Here is a 24,113-nt window from a genome sequence, read left to right as displayed (position 1 = left end):
GATTCTTCTTTATCCTTTGCATTTGTGTTTTTGTTTTTATACATTTGAAATATCGTGGTTCCTTTATAATTTTGAGGCTGGGGTGCTTCAAACCCCACCATGTGCCTTCCGTGACTAATGTACCTAAATGTAATTCTGCCATCTACTACCAATACTTATAAATAAAAACAATCGTTATGCAAGCATTTTTTTCACAACAAAGTTCAACCTTTTGGAAATTGTATGCGACACACTACCTTCAATTCAGCAACGAAGTTACTTTCACATGCACCTAAATGAACCATGTGTGGATGATTATAGTGAACCACATGTACACAGCCTACCCTCTGACAGTGTCTGCTGCGGATGTGCAACAGAGAGAGCTGTCGGTAGTTTGGCAGATGGAAGTGTGGAATAAGTCGTGTACCCACAAACTGGACTTTCTGGAAAAAATAAAATGACACACAACAGTTAATATACATCGACGTACCAGATTACATGTTCCATAAATACATCTTACCTCATGAACCCACTCATGCAGTGTACTGTTACTTACTCTGGAGCACTGAGGGTGAACATGTGGAAAAAAATTTTTTTGACAAAGCATGATGCAAGTCTTGATAAATCCCATCAACTTGTTCCAAAACTTTAAATTACAGTCTCTCTGCTTTCCACTCTCTCACCGTTTTCTCAACTTATTTTTTATTAATTCATAAGTATCGTGATTGCAAATGAATTGAAGGTTGGAATGATAAACTTTCCATAAGCAAGCCGTGGCTAATCCAAAGAGCAAAGTAACAATGTTTCATTATAAAATGATATGCCATTGCCACCCATTTAAATGAGACTGCAAGTCTGTTTGCTGGTTTGAGACAATAAAGGCTTTTAACACATTCTATATTTTTATTTATGTATATATCGCATTTTACATTCTCTATATTCTATATATATATGTAATGCATTTTACAATATAAATAAATATATATATATATATATATATATATATATATATATATATATATATATATATATATATATATATATATATATATATATATACACATGTTCACAGGGGGCTGCAAAAGTAGGCATACAGTAATGAAAAATAGCACTGCAAAGCGGGCGTAACCCCTCAGCCCCTTAATGCAAACCAATTTCAAGATGGTGGCCATATTGAAAATTGCAGCACGCCCATTTTAGAAAGGAACCTTCCTCTACTCAACCCCAACACACCCAGCAAAAATGGATTTAATCGGACAAGGCGCAAAAATGGATTTAATCAGACAAGGCGCAAAAATGGATTTAATCGGACAAGGCGCAAAAATGGATTGAATCGGACAAGGCGTTATCGAAATCGACGGAAACGAATTTCGAGATGGCTGCCATGGAGGCCACATTGAAAATCGCAGCGTGCCCATTTTCGAAAGGAACCTTCCTCTACTCAACCCCAACATACCCTGCAAAAATGGATTTAATCGGACAAGGCGTTCTCCTCGAAATTGATGGAAACCAAAAGTTGACAGACGGACGGACGCCCGCCCGGACAAGATGGCTGCCATGGAGGCCACATTGAAAGTTTCAGAGCGCCCATTTTCGAAAGGAACCTTCCTCTACTCAACCCCAACACACCCTGCAAAAATGGATTTAATCGGACAAGGCGCAAAAATGGATTTAATCGGACAAGGCGTTCTCCTCGAAATTGACGGAAACCAAAAGTTGACAGACGGACGGACGCCTGCCCGAACAACGCCTATGACGACAATACCCCTTAGCCAATTCGGGCTGAGGGGTAAAAACAAAACGTATTTTATTGATTATACAAGCATATCCATAATAACATACCATTAATAAACATATTAATCTAGTATTAATGAATGAATTCTAGTATTAAATGAATCCTAGCACCACTATTATAATACTGGTATTCCTTACTGTATACCTACTTTTGTAGCCCCCTGTGTATGTGTATATATATATATATATATATATATATATATATATATATATATATATATATATATATATATATATATATACACACACATACATATATATATATACACACACACACATACATACATATACACACACACATACATACATATACATATATATATATATATATATATATATATATATATATATATATATATATATATATATATATATATATATATATATATATTATTGTGCAAATAAAATTTTGATATTCGTCTGATTTGGATGAGCCCATCAATGTCTGTGACTGTCAACAAAGTTAGTTTAACAAAAAGTTTTCAGCATAAACAGTTCAGCATTTCAACTTGCGGGAGGTGGAGAGGAGAGTAAAGTTCTTCGTTCAACACGTTGCCAATAATTTCAGGCCAGCGAAAAGCCAAATTGTCCGTCAAAAAGACAAACCGACGGGACTCTGGCTTGCAGTATACCCCAACTTGATTGGAGCAATGAAATAAAATAACCATTCCTTTCACACCATCAGGCTCATAATGCTGCCAAGGCAGTTTCATTGGTCTAGAAGGAACATGGGGAAGAGGGGGGTGAGTCCAGAGGGAGGGGAAGAGGTGTGGGAGTGCGGAGGGACGGGGTGGGGTGGGAGGACACAGGGGAAAGGGTGGGATGAAGGAGAGGGTGGAGTGTGAGGTGGCAGGGTAAGGGGTGGGATGAGGGAAGGGGTGGGAAAGGGCTTCCTGCAATGAAGCCGAGTCTCTCAGCATACCACTTTCGCATCGCAGACCGATTGGTGGTCTGACTTCTACCACCTCCTTTCTGGTCTTGCATCCCCCCACACCCTCCTCCCACCCAGGCTCCTGCAAGGCACACATGGTCTGCCAGTAACCCCATTTTGGTGAAATTCCCAAAATCCAGACTCACTGCAAAATCTTCCACTCATTCGTTAATCTTTTTTTCCTGCGGAACCAACTTCCTGAGATTCTTCAATCTAATTATTCCCTCCAAGGATTCAAGACAACTATTTATCACAATCTCAGGTCATCCTACATCCACAACCATTATCTTTTCTACTCCCGTTAACCTTCTCCAAGCCCACATCTTTCGGAGTTTCCAGTTTCCCATCCACTTCTGTGATTGAGAGTTTGCAGGTGTATCCATCTTGTTCACCCCCTATGTGCTCCCCTTGCCCTGATTCTTCCCCACATCCCTTCCAACTCCCCCTCTATTTTGTCCCTCAGACACATTGTTTGTGTGTTACCCCTCTCTTTTTCTACTGTTCTTTTCATGACATTCTGTTAGGTGCTGATCAATTCTGCATTCTAACCCCTCCACAAGCTTCGACACCATATACAAAACAAAACTAGCACTACGTTGTCGATGGCACACCATCGCATATTCCCGTGCGCACTGCTTTGTCCCATTAACGCGAGGTGAAATTTTATCTTGCAAAATGGATTGACTATTCTTTTCTATTTGATGTGCTTTATGACCAAAGACTTACTATGTTTACTTAATCAGAAGTCATTGCAAGCATGTCAACATTTCATGAAACATTAATTTAACACTGTCCAGCAATATAGAACTGTGCATCAATTTAATCATAGGAATGAACTATGTATAATATTAATTATAATTATTCATAATCAATTAGATAAATGCACTAAAACCCATGACTGTTTGTCACTCATGGGGGTCACATAAGTAAGTTCTTTATAAATAATTTACCATGTACAATGGTAAATACACTTAAAAAAAAAAATCAGCCCTCATGACCCCACCCCCAGTGGGTCATATCAAAAATCCGACAGTGTTGTGCACTTCCCCATACATATATCGACTATGTCCCAAAGTTTCAAGTTCCTATCTCAAACGGTGTAGGAGGAGCTATTCTGACCCCCTATCCGCTAAGCACCCCCTACCCCCCAAGCACCCTCTGATCATCATGTGTTTAAAAAAATATGTTGTTAAATATATAACTCATGAATATGTTTGATTTAAAAAGCTATAAGACAATTTTTTTTAATCGACCCCCATGACCCCAACCCCTCTGGCCCAGCCCCGAGGGGTCATATCAAAAATCCGAAAGTGTTGTGCACTTCCCCATACATATTAGGGTGGTCCAAAAAAGTCGAAAAAACATAGAATGTTGCTCCACAAGCTTAAAATTATTCTAATATGATCCAATAACGCGCATAAATTTTTTTCGCTTCATCGGAGGTGATTTAGAGGTCGCTCCATATGACAACTTTTAGTCTCATGACTTGAATCTCATGTCAGGGTGGGATGAGGGAGGGGAAGGGGTGGGATGAGGGAAGGGGTGGGAAAGGTATGGTCAGGATAAGGGTAGGGTATGGTCAGGTACGATTACGGGTACTTCTGGATGTCCGAGGTGGAAATGGAGTGTATTTTCGAACTCTATGGGGTCGATTTACTCAAAGAAATGACTGCACCGACATTGAATTCACTACCATTTCGAAAATATGACCTAAAACAAGATTTATCATTACTGGAGTTGAGTAACTAATCCTACTCATTTCGATATTTTCTAATCTATAATTAATTTGTTGTCCGTCTAAACATTTCTTAGAGTAAATCGACCCCACTGAGTTCGAAAATGCAGTCCATTTTCACCTAGGAAGTTCAGAAGTGTACAGATTCGCATCTCACCATACCCTAATTTAATATAATAATAACTAAATAAATAACAAACATATTTTTCGTGAATCATTGAATCTAAAACACTGAATGTTGGGCCGGATAGAAATAACTTCAGGCGGGAGTGGAGACAGCAATAGAGGCGGAGATGATAGTAGTATTTGGTAAATGAGACTAAATATTCTAATAGTTCGTAATTCCATTGATTGAAAAATTAGGGTATGGTGAGATGCGAATCCGTACACTTCTGAACTTCCTCGGTGAAAATGGACTGTATTTTCGAAGTCAGTGGGCTCGATTTACTCTAAGAAATGTTTAGATGGACGACAAATTAATTATAGATTTGAAAATATCGAAATGAGTAGGATTAGTTACTCAACTCCAGTAATGATAAATCTTGTTTTAGGTCATATTTTCGAAATGGTAGTGAATTCAATGTCAGTGCAGTCATTTCTTAGAGTAAATCGACCCCATAGAGTTCGAAAATGCACTCCATTTCCACCTCGGACATCCAGAAGTACCCGTAATCGTACCTGACCATACCCTAGTTTAACCAACTCATGAAACTAATAGTCGTCATATGGAGCGACCTCTAAATCACCTCCGATCAACTTAAATTTTTTTATGCGCGTTACTGAATCATAGTGGAATAATTTAACACTTGTGGAGACAGCATCTGATTTTTTTTGATTTTTTTTGCTGTTTTTGGACCACCCTAATACATATATCTACTATGTAGCAAAGTTTCAAGTTCCTATTTAAAACGGTGTAGGAGAAGTTACAGGGTAAGACGGACGGATGGATGGACATACAGACGGACGGACAGACGGCGGAGACAATCACAATATTCCCGCTTTTCTTCGAAAGCACGGGAATAATAAAAATGTAACAGAACGTCAGGTTTATCGGACTACTCTAGACAATTGTGTCGCAACGTGTGTTCTGCACACAAGTTTTCATCGTATCCGGACAGCGAGATTGCTTCATTTTATGCGCGGAGAGATACGGCCGATGACATGGGCTGGCCTTGCTTGCGATTCATTCGCCGCGGAGCCACATGCCCGCTGCGCTGCGCTGGTCACGTCACCTCGCTAAAATATTTCTGATATCGAGCAGTATGCAAGTAGAATTTACATTATTGAATTACGAATAGGATTTAGTCGAACCAATTGTTATTGTCAAGTCTTCCTTTGATGTCCTCCCGATCATCATGAACGCCGGGAATTTCATCGCCAGTTTCCTCTGCTTGTCCTGCTTCGGGCTCGAACTGGTAAGGCCGTATTCCATTTCCAGCTGCCTGAACTTCACCTCCCGCGACTACGTTATCCGACAATTCTCCATCTGATTCAGACCAAAATCTTTCATTTCTCTCACACTCACTGTCGCTACCAGACAAATCAAAATCCATGTCATCCATTATTCAAAACCTTTTTCTTATTCTTCTTCTTCTTCTTCTTCTTCTTCTTCTTCTTCTTCTTCTTCTTCTTTCGGCTGCTCCCGTTAGGGGTCGCCACAGCGGATCATCTGTATGATCCGCATAGTGATTTGGCACAGGTTTTACGCCGGATGCCTTTCCTGACGCAACCCTGGTAGCCTCTTACGACACAGGGATATGGTACACCTATTTTAACCGGGGCATACACCGGGACCAGTACACTGGTACTCACTTCGCCGACCTCGGAAGGATGACAGGCTGAGTCAACCCCCTGGTGTATTAATTCAAGCGGAAAACGGGGCTTGAACTCAGGACCTTTTGGATCCCAAGCCGCTACCCTAACCACGATGCCAACACCAGGCTTGATCATAGGAATGGGAAAATCATAGCTCACCTAACCACCACGCCAACACCACGCATATCCATTATTGAAAACCAAATGTTTGATTTTTTTTAAAGCAGAAATGAACGAAGCATTCGAGTTGATCAATCGAATGTGGAAACACATAGAAAGCCAATACAATCACGTAGACCACTAACCCGAGTAATTTACGTGCAGCCTTTGTTGTTCTGGAGATGACGTCATGTGGGTTACGCGTTGTTTAGTAGATTTCGGCAGAATTTTTAAGGGGCATTCCCGAAGAGGTTTGTATTTTTTTATTTTACATTTTACATAACGAGTATTGTGAAAAAACAGTCAGATCAGAAATCACGATGAAAAACTACTACAGTGTATGTATATATATATATATATATATATATATATATATATATATATATATATATATATATATATATATATATATATATATGCAATTTCAGTACTTTTGAGTGTCATGGGACCTTTGAAGGCTGAAGAGATTACAACAATTCTAATTTCTAACGCGAGGAAGTGACATCATCTCTGGGCATTAGGCTTTGTTTAATTCACCATCTAAGTTCTGAGGGGGGGGGGGGGGTCAATGGTCATGTTACACGTGGTAAAGTTTCAATTACCTCCGTTGAACGGTTTTCAATGTACGCTCTGAACAAAATGCAGACATGTACGTACGTATGCACCCGATTGCTTAACCTCATTTTACGCTTTGCACATGTGCGGTAAATATGACCATCTTACACCACGATATTATATGGGGTGTTCCAAAAAGATCTGGACAACTTTGGTTGTTAATATATTTAGAACCACAAATGATACAATGATACCATCCATTGGGACCACAGTCTGTGTAGAACATTGGTGCTGCCAAAGCAGTCTCCTTGGCTAGTGGGTACAATCCTGGATGGGTCGCCACTCCGACACAGGATACCAACAAGCTGGCACTCATTTTGCCAACCTTAGAAGGATGACAGGCAGAGTCAACCCCACCTGGTATTAATTCAACAGCCGAGTGGGATTTGAACTCAGGATCCTAGGATCCCAAGCCCACCACCCTAACCATTAAGCCAGCACCATGACTACTACTACATCATCATCATCATCATCCATCATCTTCTTTGTTGGCCTAAATCATTCCCACCTTCTTCGACCGGTGAAAGCTTTTGACCCAAGTCTTTCATGAACCGGCTGGCCAGGTCTGACTGAATGTGATTTGGGGAGGAATTGAAGTGTTGTTCAGAGTGCCATATTCTCTTCGCTCGTGACACCATGTCGTTGGTGACATGGAATAAAATCGAACTCCAGTCTCAACTGTATCCCAGCACTGTAATCACGTGACTACAGTACAGTACACCGCAGTACGACACAACGACGAAGACGAAAGCAAGGATGGTTTAAGTTAACTGTAATAAGTTTATATTGGGTGATTATGGACCGAGGAGCACGTGGGCCGATCAACACATGATGGATACCTAAGCGTTACCTGTGAGGTTAAATAAACCAGCGCGTCCCGGCGAGGAGCGGCGAAGGCACGGACGGCCCACCAACGCCGGAGCCATGCAGCGGAACGGGGCCACGCGGAGCCGAGCGAGGCTCGCCATGGCGGAGGAGAAAAGGAAACCTGACAGGAAACGCGCACAAAGCACATTCGGCTAAACTCCCGTCATGGTATAAACAATCGGGCCGTGCGGCGTCTGCGCTCGATTACTTCAACCTGGAACACATTCCACTTCCGGTTGTCCCCAGACGTCCGCACTCCGTTGTTTGGTGAGTGTAACCTTTGTCGGTATATATTGTGAGTATTCAATGTGATGAAAAAAACATGACGGACTTATGTGGTATAACTGTGTAAGGTTTATACATTCCGGGATGACGATCCACGCGGATTAAAGCACGAGACAGACGTAACTAGTCGATTGTAGGTGCGATCGATCGCCCCACGTGTGCGCCGGAACAGAGGCCGTGGGACTGTGACGTCAGTCCGCGTCATTCTGCTCCACAACTGTTCTCTGTTCTGGGTGCAATGACGACACGCACTTTACGGCAGTTTTGCCAACAGCTGCCAAAGACGGTAAGATAACGTTTTATTAACCTCCATCCGGCGGCTTGATTGGGGACTTGTATTTTGGGGTCCGCGTTGCCTGGCAACGCCGGTGCCGGGTCCCTCCACCCGCCTGGCCCCCTCCCACATCGCACCCCTTCCCCTGCCTCCTCCATCTGGACTCCCACCCCACCCCTTCCCCACTCTCTCAGGACGTGTACAGTGAAAAACGGCAAGTTATCTCCACACCACACTTGTAGTACCCTCTGCCACCACCCCAGGGTGTGGCGCTACACGATGCACATCGACATAGAGAAATTTTCGTCGACCTTCCCTCCCGAACCCCCGCGACGACAGATGAAAGCAAGTAGCCCATGTTGACCACGACTTCGAACTTGGTCCGTGTGCCAAGTTTGGTTGCGATTTGCCCGGTAGTTTGGGCGTGCTCGGTGTTTCACACGGACAGAAAATGGCGTTTATTTATTTATTTTTGAGAAGACGTCCATGTTGTCAATTGATTTCTGATCCTGCCACCAGAATTAAATAAACTCGTGCGGGCCCGTACGTGCGTGCCCATACACGCGTGGCCGTACGTGCAAAAAAGAAAAGAACTTTCAAACCACATGCCAGAAACAACAACCACACAGGCCGTTCCTTCGCTCTCGTAAGCAACGACTGGATTGGGGCATTGTTTCAATTAGATCGGACCAATGGTTGTCGATAATTGATAATTGTGACGTCAATTGTGACGTCATAGCACCGTGTCCTGTCATTGGTTTGGTAAATAAATGGCCACAACTTGGGAAACAATTAGGAAACAGCTGAAACGGATGATGAAGAACGATATCAAACCTTGAAAAGGCACATACTCAGGTCACCAGCGTCAATTGTGACGTCATATCAAAAAACGAAGAAGAATTGTGACGTCAATCGTGATGTCATAGCACCGTGTCCTGTCATTGGTTTGGTAGATAAATGGCCGTAACTTGGGAAGCACTTGTCCAATTATTATCAAACCTTGAAAAGACACATCCTCAGGTCCCCAGCAATATACCTGGCAAGTTTCAATGAGATCGGACCAGTGGTTGTCGAGAAACAGCGGTCACAGACACACAGAGATTGCTGGAATTGTAGAAAGATGATTTTTCTTCCCCCACCATCATCATTTAATTAATAATTTAATTCTTTTTCACACAATTGATAAACATTTCTGAAAAGAAATACACCTGAAAGTTGTAGAAAAAAAAAAAGACGAATCCAAGCCTTAAGTTTGGAGATGAAAAGTTTTCATGAACAGCACGGCCATCACGTCGCTCAGCTTACGTAGCCATCACTCCGGCCTCGCTTCAATGCTCACCCTCTAGCTCACGCGTGCTCCACCCCTTCACAACAAAGCATTGAATGAGAAGGAAACGATGAGAAAGAAAAAAATAGGACCACTGCACCTGGAGCTTATCTGGGCCTTGGCCTAATGTTGTAACCCAAATCTGGTAGCATTCTGACTGCTGGGTCCGGGGAGGATTTTTGAAGGAATTGATGGGATTTTCATGAATGCGAATTTCCCGACAACTTGATCAAGTCGGCCAGTTTGACACATTTCTGGGAAAGTGATCCGCATGGACCACTTCAACATAAATAACATGCCTACCCTTGACCTCATGTTGTCACCCAGGTTTGGTTGCATTCTGACTGGTGGGTCTGGAGAAGATTTTTGAAGAAATTTACTAAGTTGGCCATTTTGACCAACTTCAAGTCATGTGACTGGAATGAGCTTTGCCATTCTTGTTACCAGTCACGAGAGGAACGTTGCTGCGAAATTTCAGCCAGATCGGCGACACGATGACACGACCTTATCTGTTATGTAAATTCCATACAAGCTAAAAAAAAAATAAAATGATATTACCAGGTGAAGTGCAATACAGTTAAGGATAACCATCTGCCCACATATTAGCTAAACCACTCCGGATCAGATGTCCAGCCTGATGGCGTTTGACTCTACGACCAGACCGAGTTTGGGATGCTAGCGGCCGTGGTAGTCGCTTGGGTATGTTGGGATGATGGTGGCTCTTGGTCAGCACCCTGTTTTCTCTTGCATTGGTATGGTGAACATCCGTGTCATCGAGGGCGTTCAGGAGAATCTCAGGCTCTGGTTGCCTTGGCAGGTCAGATGTGGCGGCGATTCTGCCTCAGGATGTTTCCTGTTTCCGTGACGACTTTGCATGATCTCGGCTCCGAGCGGGTGGTGAACTCAATTGATGGTTCCCGAGTGTGGGACCACCCAGCCTCCTCGAGAACCCGAACTTGTTGGCTCGGTTGAAGTGGTCCGAGATGGGGGCTGGCCCGGCAGTTAAAGTATTCTTCCTGGGATGCATGACGATGTTCAAGTGCCTCTAGGTTTGCGTCACGATTCGGTGTCAAGTTCGGCACCTTGGTCGGCAGGTTGGATTTAATTTTTCTCTAATTTAGTATCTCAGCAGGTGATTCGAGATGGGTGTAGTCCTCAAAATGAGGAGGGCCATGTGTGGGTCAGCGTCGGAGTGCTTTGTTTTGTGTGAAGTGTTCTTCATGGTTTGCACCTGGCATTCGATGAAGCTGATTGATTGCGGTCGTGGGGGCTTTAGGTACGTAGGTTGAAACTCCAGTCCTCAGCAAATTTTGTGAAGGCACGGCTGTTAAAATGACCTCCCTTATCGCTCATGACATTCTCTGGAATGCCATGCTCTGAAAATACCAGCTGCAGGATACCAATTACGTCATTGCGAGTTGCCCCTGTTGGAAGTTTTCAAACAATGGGGAACCCGGATTTCACATTGGTGAGCAGGAGGTAGTTATGTCCATCGAGGTGTGGAATTTGTCTGCAGCCAGTGTTTGCCATGACTTGGTCAGGATTTTGTGTGGGATCATTGGTTTCTGGGATTGCTGTCGCTGATGGGTCTGGCATATGTGGCAGGAGCCGATCCAGTTTTCAATGTCCCCATTCACCTTGGACCAGAACATGTAATTGTATGCTCTGAGGAGTTTTGACGATACCGAGGTGGCCGTCATTTCACTTCCTGAGGATTTCACGTCGTAAACTGGCAGGGATAATAAGCCGGCTCCCCTTCCACATGACACCATTTTCAACACTCAACTCATCACGAGAATTTCAGGATGGCCTCAGTTCACTGGGCAGATCTTGGCACCTTTCCAGCCACGCGGTCATGATGACTTTCCTGAGTGTGGTTAAGAGTGCATCCTCGTCTGTGGTTTGCTGCATTTGCTGCGTCTTCTGATGGCTGATTTGGATGTGCTCAACTTTCACGTCAAGCTGGATGGTTGGTGTCAGAAAGCATGACGGTCCATCGGCTAGGAGCATGTCTTTGCCAGGTTTGTACGTGGTGCATGTATCATACCCTTGGAGCCGCAGTAGCATCCGTTGCAGTCGTGGTGGGGCAGCAGTCAGACTTTTCAAGCTCATCATTTTCAGGGGCTTGTGGTCATTCTCGACAATGTAGGGGCAACCGTATAGGTCAGTGTGGAAGCGTTTGCCCCCGAACATGACTGCTAGCATCTCATGCTCGATGTTGGCAGATCATTGCTCCACCTTGGACAGCCTCTTTGATATGAAGGCAGTGGGCTCGTTGTCTTGCATTAGGCAAGCCCCAAGGCCTTTGTGGAGGCATTAACCTGCAGTGTCATGGATTTATGTGGGTCTAAGTCGGTTAGGCAGGTCTCATGGCAGATGGTGTCCTTGACCTTTTGGAAAGCCTGATTGTGGCTGGCTATCCATTCTAGTTTCTCTGATTTCACCAGTTTGCGAAGGGGACCTGTGAGGTCAGACAACTTTGGGATAAAGGGGCCCATATATGTGATGATACCAAGTGCCTTGCGACGTTCACAGCTGTTTTTCGATTCCGATATGTTCTGGATTGCATCCACTTTTCCGGGGCCTGGGTGGGCACCTTGTTGATCAAAGATGAGACAGAAAAACTGAATCTATGGCTTGTTGATGCTGCACTTGTCACTGTTGAAATGTCGGCATCATTCCTTCCTATCTTGTCTAGTTGTTTTTTGGGGGGATTACATCCCTGCATGTTTTTACATTTTTACCTCTGCCACCAAACATGGACAGAGGTTATGTTTTCATCCCTGTCTGTCTGTCTGTTTGTTTGTCTGTGGGCAGGATATCTCAAAAAGTTATGGAAGGATTCGGATGAAACTTGGTGGACAGGTTGGTTGTGTGACATGGACATTCAATTTTGGTGACGTTCCGTATCCGTATCCAGATACGAATTTTAATTTTATTTAATTTTTAGCTCACCTGCAACATAGTTCCTGCGAGCTTATGGGATGGCACTTCGTCCGACTGTCCGTCCGTCTGTTAGTCCGTAAATACTTTCAACTTCTTCTCTGAAACTACACACGCAATTTTGATGAAACTTGACCACAACCTTCATTGCCCGGAATGTACCAAAGTTTATTCATGGCATTAAAAAATCTGGGTTTAATGGGGTCTATGGGGGGTTGCCCCCCAAAATAGGTATTTGCTATAAAATTGGTTAATTGTTCCATTTTGCTTATTCTGTCCCATGTTGACTTCCTCCTCAATGTCATTGTTCTTCCAGGTGAGCACCCAGGGGGTATTGCCACTATTTTTAGATCCTCGTGGAGGATCTCCAAGTCTTACTCACGTTGTTGTTCTTGTGGACTTTTTTGTTTCACAGCCTACAGTTTTCATCGAAACCTCCTGAAACCTGACATATATATGTACAAATACCCTGCGCAGACAGGAACCATCTCGAATTTTGAAAATTCCTCCTCAAAAAAAAGTTGACGTCAAAATATCTCCGCTAATGGAAATCGCCTAAAAATTATCTCCGAAACTAGGCAAGCTTTTTGAATTCTGTTTGCGGGAATCGAACAGGGCATTAGCAGAGATGAATTATCGCACATATGATACATCACTATGACGTCATATCAATTTTTATGACGTCATTCCTATTTTTTGACATTTTTTGTTTCACAACCCAGAGGTTTCATCGGATCTTCATGAAACTTGCCATGTATATGCAGAAAGCCCACGCGCAGTCAGTAACCATCTCCGATTTTGGAAATTCTTCCTAGAAAAAAAAAAAGTTGACGTCATAATATCGCCGCTAATGGAAATTGCCTATACCATTATCTCCGAAACGAGGCAAGCTGTTTGAATTTTTGTTTGCGGGAATCAAGCCGGGCATTAGCACAGATAATTCATCGCAAACCTGATACATCACAATGACGTCATATTCGTTTTTATGACGTCATTATTAAGACGACGAGGATCTTAGCTCATTCGAGCTTGTTTAAGTGATTCTTCACGATTGAGAGAAGAGGCCAAAAACGATTATATATCGCATATTTCCAATTATATATATATATATATATATATATATATATATATATATATATATATATATATATATCAAAAACCCAAAGCTTTTTCGCTTTACCTATCTAGTTTTATTGTGATGGACGGCATGCCTTTAAGAGACCACAGACATCATTTGAAACTCTCAACTGTGGCCGGATATTTGCACCCAAGGTCAGTTTACCATGTCAGTGAGTTAAGTGAGGCAAAAGAGGAACCGTGCCGGCAGTTTTGCAACAGACGTTAGTCGGCGGAGAGGAACAAGCGTCATGTAACTGCATCGGAGATCGAACTTAGATAATGAATTTGAGCTGGCCAAACGCCTCAGCAGTCTTATGCCACCATCAGAATGGACAGAATAAGTCAGGACACAGTATCATGAGGAAATGGCTTTTAATGGCAGTAACAAAAATGCAAGTATTTACAGTGGCAGGCATCCAAGTATTTACAAGGAGAGAAAACAATGGAATGACATGTATGTACAACAATTGATCACAGCACGTATACTTTTCCCCCTTATCCCCTACGTGACGAACCCACCTTCAGAACCTTATCAATGACTTGGCACTCTACAATACAGTATACCGGCACAATGCATCCAATGTGGAAGGGAGAGATGAGTGTTTGGTGAAGATGAGATGAGGATAGAAAGAAATATATGGGGACAGGACGGACCGCGAAAGCGAAGGTGTACAAGGGTGGAAGGTGAAGAAATCGGGAAGAGCGAAAGGATGGAGACAGAAGACGAAGGAAAGAATGAATGATGAAGACTAACGGCGTGGTGAGAAATTAACCGACAAAGCACGAAAGGGAGTGAAAGAAGAAAAACGAGCAAGAAAAACAAAGTGAAAGGAATGACGTCGAGAAGGACGGGAGGAGACTAGTATTTGTGCGACAAATAATTAATCGATCCTCCAACCAGAGTCTGAAAAACCATTTCAAGCTTCAAATCTCCCAGTATCCGGTCCTTCCAGCCTTTCTACAGCCTTCCTCCTCAGAGGCTGTACAGTCGACACACAGCCTTTTATAGATCTTTGAAGCCCTCTGTGCTCGAGCCTGCACCCCCCCCCCCACACCCCACCACCTTGTCCATGGCAGGAGCTACCTTCAGCTTGGGTCCTGGCGTGATATCCCTTTGTGGGCATTCACGAACCCTGAAACGGTTTTCGGGGTGCTCGTGAACAGAATGGGATCGTGAGCCCCGGGTTTTGGCACAATATTCTTTTGCAAGCGTTCACGAAACGGTTTTGGGGGGCTGCGAGGAAAATGTGTTCATGTGTGAGGAAAGTGTGCAGCAGCTGGTTTGTAGAAAATAATATGGAATGCGAAAAATGACACGTATGGGATTTCTAACTACGCAATCACAATGTAGATCTATCAACATGGACTTTAGACAGTTAAACTAAAGAGTATAACTATGAAGTAACTGCTTTGACCATGTGAGGATCTCTTTGGGACTCCTAAAAAACCACAACAATATTTTCATCCTCTGTCCGTCTGATACATGATTAAACAAGGAGCTGATACTCTCAGTCCCCCACCTTTTGGGCGGTATGAGGAATTGATATCTGCAAAATGAAAGGTAAATCTTGAACCGTTTTTGAAATATCGCATCCACAAGCCGAGTTACCAAGATCGTTTCCATGGCAAGAAAATTCAGCCAATCACAGCCATGATCTATTCAGGTTGAGATAATGTCATGAGGAATAGATATCTGCAAAATGAAAGCTAAATCTCTCAACCACGTACAAAGCTTGCATCCGCAGTCTGATGGAGTACTGCTCCCCTCCCCCACCCATCTGGGCTGGTGCTCCTGCCTCACACCTAGCCCGGCACCACACTGTGGAAACCAAGGATTTTAGGATCATTGGTATCTCCCATGATGAAGCTGAGTCTTTGGGTCTCTCATTCTCTCACCGCAGGAAGGTCGGTGGTCTTTCTTTCTTCTGCTGAATCCTTTCTGGCCTCGCCTCCCCCCCCCCCCACCTCTCTCTCTCTCTCTCTCTCTCTCTCTCTCTCTCTCTCTCTCTCTCTCTCTCTCTCTCTCTCTCTCTCTCTCTCTCTCTCTCTCTCTCTCTCTCTGTGCTCTGTCCCCCCAGTATTTCCGCAGGGTCCTCAAGGTCTGCCAGCATCCCCTTTCTGATAAAAGAAAAATAATCACCTTCACTCTTCCATTCTTCCTTTTTTTTCCCCCACCTCTGGAACAAACTCCCACACTCCCTTCAACTCATATCTTCCCCCATCCAAAACCATGATCTTATCTACCCCCGTTAATCCACCCCAAATTGCACCTCCTTCAAATTCCCTGCTTTCCTTCCTGAAAGTCCCTGTAATATCCATCTTGTTTACCCTGTGTCCCCAGCCCCACCCCTCTCCCTTCTACAGATCTCCTAATGTCTCTGTGTCCCTGCTGTTGTTGTGCTTCCCTCTCCCACCCCTCTTGTCTCCTTCTCCCTTTGTCATATGTTCCGTGTGTTAGCTCTTATATGAGCCTCGACTAATTATACAAAAACGATGTTCAAGGGCTTTTTGAAATATCACGTACACAAAAGTACATGGACAGATGATCGGTCGGTGAGCTCTCATTTTTAGGGATGGGGAACAAAAGTAGGAACTGTAATGCCACTACATCTCCACTTGTAGGTTATAAATGTATAAAAGAGTTTCCTCGCAAGGAACTTCGACGCAGAAGGAGGCCATTCGGCCCACTGAGCCTGCACGATGGTTTTCAACCCAGGGTGGTTTTGTCCATGCTTCATCGTTTCTTTGAATGTTGAGCATCAAGCAACGAAGCAGCGCATTCCATTCGTGTTCTTTGGTATGACTCGTCCGGGGTATGAACCGCCAATCTCCCAGACTCGGAGCGATTTCTCGAACCATGACACCACTGAGTCTGCGAACCACGGTTCGGGCCGTTCCCACCCATTTCCCCGTGTTCTATGGAGGGTTTTCAGTACCCATTATGCAGTTCTTGGGCGCCATATTTGTTGGCAAGCTAAACAAGACCTAACGAGGCCAAATAATTAGGGTAACCTTCCATTGCAGTGTCAGAATAACGAGATAAATGTGCTCGATTGTCGAGCTATTGAGGTTCTTGTTGCCAGGGAAGTTAACACAACCAACATGGCGGCGTGCATGGCATTATGGGATAGCTCTGAAAACCCTCTGTGCAAACCAGACTCCATAGATATCAACTCGCACAGTTTACCCATGACACTCGCTTTTTAAAATAATCTTGCCGGAAGACAAATTCAGCTACCATTTGGCTTCTGCTGCCATGCAAGTTGAGCCTTCCAGTGTGGATTTATCTCTGAACGTGCGGACCAGAAACTAATTGGTGTTTATAACCAGTTTAACACACGTGTTGCCATGGAGCAGAAAAATGACGAAGAACCATCATACCAGAGAGAACCACAAAGCGTACAGCAGGAACTGCAACTTTCACGTTGACTGCTCGTCTTTCATGTTTCAAGTCTGATGAAATCTCAAGGTGTTTCAAAGGATGTCTCATAGTTGTAACTCCTTTGGAGGTTATCCTGGGCAGGGTGTCTCAATAAAATGTATACAGACTTGAATCCATCAAAAACTATAGTATGTCGTCGTTCTGCGCTGCCTTGTGGGTTAACAGCTGACCGATTATGTGCAATCATTCCATCACATCATAACGCCATCTGTTTGGTATTAGTAACACTCAACATGGCCCCCCCCTCTCTCTCTCCTGGTTAATAAATTTTTCTGATACTGTATATTGAAGTCTGTGTACATTTTATGGGGGACACCCTGTATTTGCCACAGTTGCAGTGCTGGAGTTGATTGGAAATGTCCATAAGTTGCCATTCTAATATTGTGAATTCAGAATCTTGCTTGCCACTACTTGCAATCTCATTTCGTCGATTCCTACGACGCACACAGAGAGAAGGAATAAATGTTTTTTTTTTTTATCAATATGTGCTTTAAATGTAGCCAAGCTTTAATTCTTGTCAATTGAAATCTTTTGCAGGAGTTGCATGCACACCTCCTTGGTTCCGTAAGTGAGCAGACCGTGACCAAGCTTATGGGCAGGTGCCGTGTTGGTGGGCAGAACATGACCTTATTCGAAAAAGGACGAAGCAGGACACTGGATGAGTGAGTGTGCGCAGGTGACCTGGTGTATTTGCAATGAGGTTTGGTGGATTGTGTGATGAATCGTTTTTTTGTTTTTAAAATGTCTATAACCTGGTTTTGAAGTCCTGCCATTCTTGCAATGGATCCTTTCTGTTGATGACTGCATTTGATTACATTGCTGATATTATTATCAGGTGTGGGGTGAAGGTAGGAGTGCATCAGGGGTCGGTACCAAGTCCACTACTATTTGTAGTTGTGATGGAGGTGCTGGCTCGGAGGGTAAAGGAGGGTTTACCGTGGGAGCTGCTGTATGCAAATGATTTGGTATTGATTGCGGAGAGTCGGGATGGACTGAAGGAAAAGATGAATAAGTGGAAGGAATGTATGGAGGCAAAAGGTTTGAAGGTGAATATCGGAAAGACGAAGGTGATGGCAAGTGGTAAAGCATGTGGTGAGGTGGAAAGGACTGGGAAGTGGCCGTGTGCTGTGTGCAGGAAGGGTGTCGGAGTGAACTCCATTCAGTGTACAATGTGCGCTGAGTGGGTTCATCGAAAATGTAGTGGGGTGAGAGGGTCATTAACCAGTGTGGTAGTTACATTCAAGTGTAAGGTGTGCATGGAGGGAGCAGCATATGGAGCAAATGTTGAGTTAGATCTTTGAGACGGCATGAAGTTGGAAGGTGTGAAAACGTTTTGCTACCTAGACATGCTGAATGGAGAAGGTGGATCAGACTCGGCGACGGTTGCTCCAGTGAGATGTGCATGGAAGACGTTTCGGGAACTGAGTGGCGTGCTGACAAAGAGGGGAGTGTCGTTGAAGTTGAAGGGAAAGGTGTTTGCTACATGTGTGAGAAGTGCTATGATTTATGAGAGTGAGACTTGGGTAATGAACATAGAGCAGCAAAGAAGGCTGGAAAGGGTGGAAATGCGAATGGTTCGGTGGATGTGTGGAGTATCGCTGAGAGAGAGAGAGAGGAATACAATTAATGAATTGCAGAAGATTATGGGAATAGAGTCTGTGATGGATGTTGTGAAGAGAAACAGGTTGACATGGTTGGGTCATGTGCTGAGGAAGGATGAAAGTGACTGGGTGAGAGGAGAGATGGACATGAATGTGGAAGGAAGTGGAGGACGGGGAAGACCGAGTAAGACTTGGCAAAAGGTAGTGGAACAAGAAATGTGGGTAAGGGGGTCAACAAGGGGAGATGCAGAAAATAGGGCAAAGTGGAGAAGATTGCTATGGGGCCCACAAGGCTAACCGCTGCTCGAGCAGGGAAAATGGCCTTAAAAATGCCTGTTGTGGCTGTTGTTGTTGTTGTTGTTGTTGTTGTTGTTGTTGTTGTTGTTGTGTGGGACTGCAAAACACCTAAGCGGACACTTCGCGAATTGCCAAAATAACGAGGCGGTAACTCCGGATTGCAAAATATTTAAATGTTAAATTAGCTTTTTTTTAAATCCCTATATGAGATTGAGCAATGTTGAAAGTTTGAAATGAGCAATGTATCATAATGTAACAGGAAATATTGATATTTCTGTGCTCCCGCAACATAAGTGGAATGATGAAAACTTGTACATCACCAAGTTGCTTTACCATTGTTTTACATTCAATATCGTTACCTCCGCCACCGAATGTGGATGGAGGTTATGTTTTCACCCCTGTCTGTTTGTCTGTCTGTTTGTTTGTTTGTCTGTTTGTTTATGTACAAATATCTCAAAAAGTTGTAGATGGATCTGGATGAACTTCTGTGGACAGGTTCGGTGTGTGACAAGGACGAACTGATTCAATTTTGGTGAAGATCCGGATCCAGATCGCGATACGAGAATTGTTTAATTTTCAAAGTGATTCTTCACCATTGAGAGATAGGACCAAAAACGATATAGTGGAGTATAGCTTGATATTTCAAAAATGTATTGGGCTCGATATGTTCTCGTGGATCAGGCATTGCGTGGCGGGGGTATGGGCTCCACCGAGTGCCATTATAGTTTATATATGCTTTGCTTTTCTACATTATTTATTTAAATGCAAATGCTGCACGTCCCATTTTTTAAAGTTGTGGTTCGAAGTTGTGTCCTCCATGACTTCTTGCATTCTTGTTGGCCTTGGAGTACTCCCACCACTGCAGCCATCTATCTATCTATATATTACTAAAACTCTCATCATGTATGTATGTATGTATGTATGTTGTGTGTGTATTTATGTATGTATGTATGTTGTGTGTGTGTATGTATGTATGTATGTTGTGTGTATGTATGTATGTATGTATGTTGTGTGTGTGTATGTATGTATGTATGTATGTTGTGTGTGTGTATGTATGTATGTATGTTGTGTGTGTGTGTGTATGTATGTATGTTGTGTGTGTGTATGTATGTATGTATGTTGTGTGTGTGTGTGTATGTATGTATGTTGTGTGTGTGTGTATGTATGTATGTATGTATGTTGTGTGTGTATGTATGTATGTATGTATGTATGTTGTGTGTGTGTGTATGTATGTATGTTGTGTGTGTGTGTATGTATGTATGTATGTATGTTGTGTGTGTATGTATGTATGTATGTATGTATGTTGTGTGTGTGTGTGTGTATGTATGTATGTATGTTGTGTGTGTATTTATGTATGTATGTATGTTGTGTGTGTATGTATGTATGTATGTATGTTGTGTGTGTGTATGTATGTATGTTGTGTGTGTATGTATGTATGTATGTTGTGTGTGTATGTATGTATGTATGTTGTGTATGTGTGTATGTGTGTATGTATGTTGTGTGTGTGTGTGTATGTATGTATGTATGTATGTTGTGTGTGTGTTTGTATGTATGTATGTTGTGTGTGTATGTATGTATGTATGTATGTTGTGTGTGTGTATGTATGTATGTATGTTGTGTGTGTATGTATGTATGTATGTATGTTGTGTGTGTATGTATGTATGTATGTATGTATGTTCCCGAAATACAGCCAAAACGGTACACGATAGCGCAAAAATTTTTGTCCCACCGTACTCAACATTCTCCTGCGGTGTGCAGCATCAAGGTTCGTTCAAATCGGGCAACAAAAAAAAATATAAAAAAATCAATTCCCGATTCAGTCAAGTACTCTTCAGGAGAATTTGATCAATGCAAACAACCTCAGCAGTATAGTTCGCTAGAGTTTTCTTTTTTTTTTGTTTTCTTCGAATGATTTATTAAAAAATCTCAAACATTTAGTATAGACAAAGAACGATTTATTTTTAAGCATAAAATAAACATCGCCATTTTGATCTAGTACTTCCGTGTTCATTAATAAATAAAATTCTGTTTAGAAGATTACGCACAATAATTTCTTCGGCTTTGTTTTCTCCATTTTTTTTTTCACATTGACGTGCAATATCAAGTTTCGTTTGAATCGGACAATGAAAAAAATTATTAAAAAATCAATTCCCGGTTCAGTGAAGTCCTCTTCGCGATTATTTGATCAATGCAAACAACCTCAGCGGTATAGTTTGCTGGAGCTATCTTTTTATTATTACTATTATTTATGTTTTTTGGAATTTTTTTTATCAACCGCTGTCACAACGGGAACCCAATGGGTTCACGGGTCATCTAGTATATTACTAAAACTCTCATCTTGTATGTATGTATGTATGTATGTATGTATGTATGAATGAATGTATTTTCACGAAATACAGCGAAAACGGTACACAATAGCACAAACATTTTCGTCCCACCGTACTCACCATTCTCCTGCGGTATGCAGTCTCAAGTTTCGTTCAAATCGGGCAACGAAAAAATTATTAAAAAATCAATTCCCGATTCAGTCAAGTACTCTTCGGAAGAATTTGATCAATGCAAACAACCTCAGCGGTGGAGTTCGCTGGAGCTATCGGTCCTAAAAGTCCTAAATAACTTTTTTGTTATTTCTTGAAATGATTTTTTTCATCAACTGCTGTCACAACAGGAACCCAACGGGTTCACGGGTCGTCTAGTAGTTTATAAAATATGAGTTTTTGCAAGTTTTTTTATTTATTATTTTTTATTCATCTATTATCACTGGGGGCATTTCCTTCAGGTGTTGCTTTTTCTTTTCCAATGTCTGGATCCAATCCACCTCCTCATTATGTTATTTTGGGTCTTTATAGATTCCTTTGTTAAAGTTTTCAAGTCTATCCTTTTTGGTGGGACTTGTTATATCTTGCTTCTTTTTGCTTAATTCATGGTGGAATCTCTTCTGGTTGTTTTCAAACAGCTGGTTTTGTTTTCTCCCTCGGTTAACTTCGTCATGGTTTTAAAAAAAAAAATCTTTCTGCTATCATTTCTGTTTTTACCTCCGCCACCCAAAGTGGAAGGAGGTTATGTTTTCACCCCTTTCTATCTGTCTGGTCTGTCTGTTTGTCTGTATGTGTGCAGGATGTCTCAAAAAGTTGTGCACTGATTCAGATGAAATTTTGTGGACAGGTTCGGTGTGTGACGGGCACGAACTGATTAGATTTTGGTGAAGATCCGGAACCAGATCCGACTACTAGAATTTTTAAAGTGATTCTTCACCATTGAGAGATTGGGCTCAAAAACGATATGTAGCACGATATCTCAAAAATGTAATGGGCCAGATATGTTCTCGTGGATCAGGCCTTATAGGGCGGAGGTATGCGCTCTACCGAGTGTTCTTCTAGTTTTGAATTTGGGTTCTTTTTTATTATTATTTTTTTATTTTTTGACCAAGTCTCACTTGGCTGCACCTGGATGGGTTTGAGGGTAGAGGAGTAAGCACTTGAAACCCAAATCCTATCCAAGTTCCTCCTGATGACTTCATCTCTGGTTTTTGCTTGTTTGGCTTCTTTCTGATTACTCCAATGCAGTACTGTACCTGCAGTATTTGGTCCTCCATTTGATTTGAAATGAATTTATTTTAATCCCATTCTGAATTCAATTGAAAAATAAACGTCATGGGTCAGGGTCAGGTGTCCGAACAAAGCGGGACATCTTGGTACGCAGTCATCACTACCAGAAGTTATCAAGTGGCAGTACTACCTTTGTCTATTATTAATTACGTAACACAAACACGACACAATTAATTTCTGGCGAGGGTCTGCAATCTCCGATTGCTCTTTTTCTTGTTCCTTAATTGTAGGTGCTTTCAAGCATTCAAAATGATTCATAAACTTACTGAAGATGAAGAATCTCTGAATATGGTAAGCATACCTTGCATCATGAGAATACATTGCTGGACTTTCACCCAATTGCTTCATTCTTTGAGATTCATTTCATACAGGTCACGAGAGATGTGATAAAGGAGTTTTCTCAAGATGGTGTGAAGTATCTCGAGCTCAGAAGCACTCCGAGGGAAGAGGGACACACAGGTATTGTAGTTTTAAAGCTAATATTTTGCTTAGAAATCAATTATTTTGCCCTTATTTGGTGTTGGATCAGTTATTTGTAAATATGACTTGGCCAAATTAGTGGCATGGTGAGGCGAGTATGATGTTATTATTATGATTGTTATTATTAGCTGGTCGATGACGAAGTCAAGATGACCTGTTAAAGCCATAACTTGCTCAGTCAGTCAGTCAGTGGGTCCATTGACTTTTTTTTGTTTTTGCCCAACGTTGAGGTGTATCAATTGATCATTTTGAAACTCGGCATGATTATTGATGACGTCGATGCACAACAACTAATGGAGCCCTTTTTCCATCCAGGTGGTGAGATAATTAGCTAATCCTACTATTAATTTGCAATTGCTCACTGGTTTTGATACCAACACAATTTTTTTTTATTATGGACCCTCCGCATCAAAAAGCTACATATATATGTATATATATATATATATATATATATATATATATATATATATATATATATATATATCAACCAAACCATTTGAAATGGAGTGCCTCGCCACCATTAGAGCATTCAAATTGCATCATATGTGGCAATAAATGTGAAGTGTTTCTCCCAGCTTGGTGGCTCGATGACAGAAGACGCCATTTGAATTTTTTGCCATTTCCATCTCCACCTCGTTTACAATCCTGTGCAGGCATGGGCAACTTGCTGGTTAACTCAAAATGTATTCTATGTTTGTATGTCCATCACATATCGCGAGATTCCGTTATCCGAGATATTTCCTACTTGTTTAACTTAAACCTCTTAATTTAAATATAAATTAATTTGATATTAATCATAATTTAATGTAACCTCTTGTTGAGTCCCTTTAAATCATTTTAGC

At 42.2% G+C, this 24,113-nt stretch overlaps 2 protein-coding genes across 6 annotated transcripts in view; one reads left to right on the top strand and one right to left on the bottom strand.

Moving 5' to 3' along the window:
• Positions 1-8,135, bottom strand: part of POLRMT (RNA polymerase mitochondrial) — a 131,638-nt gene extending 123,503 nt beyond the window's left edge. For 2 of the 4 annotated variants that reach the window (XM_085850088.1, XM_085850090.1), the window contains exons 1-2: positions 2,696-2,816; positions 324-422 (exon numbers count right to left, since the gene is read on the bottom strand). In XM_085850088.1, the coding sequence (XP_085706214.1) occupies positions 324-422; positions 2,696-2,801 (205 nt within the window). In that variant the 5' untranslated portion in view covers positions 2,802-2,816. Of the gene's footprint in view, positions 1-323; positions 423-2,695; positions 2,817-7,878 lie in introns of those variants that run through there. The other 2 variants (XM_085850089.1, XM_085850087.1) reach the window with 2 other exon arrangements.
• Positions 8,136-8,144: 9 nt separating this feature from the next.
• The window catches only part of MAPDA (N6-Methyl-AMP deaminase), a 31,443-nt gene continuing 15,474 nt past the window's right edge, over positions 8,145-24,113 (top strand). The window contains exons 1-4 of one of the 2 annotated variants that reach the window (XM_085850093.1): positions 8,145-8,162; positions 17,823-17,947; positions 23,022-23,082; positions 23,163-23,250. In XM_085850093.1, the coding sequence (XP_085706219.1) occupies positions 17,877-17,947; positions 23,022-23,082; positions 23,163-23,250 (220 nt within the window). In that variant the 5' untranslated portion in view covers positions 8,145-8,162; positions 17,823-17,876. Of the gene's footprint in view, positions 8,163-8,260; positions 8,467-17,822; positions 17,948-23,021; positions 23,083-23,162; positions 23,251-24,113 lie in introns of those variants that run through there. The other variant, XM_085850092.1, reaches the window with a different exon arrangement.

The sequence above is a fragment of the Eptatretus burgeri genome, chromosome 12 (assembly GCF_056783735.1).
Source record: "Eptatretus burgeri isolate ZD-2024b chromosome 12, Ebu_testis_v1, whole genome shotgun sequence".
Taxonomy (NCBI): Eukaryota; Metazoa; Chordata; class Myxini; order Myxiniformes; family Myxinidae; genus Eptatretus; species Eptatretus burgeri.
The sequence above is the reverse complement of the archived record's forward strand: the minus strand, read 5'-3'. Positions and strand labels throughout refer to the sequence as shown.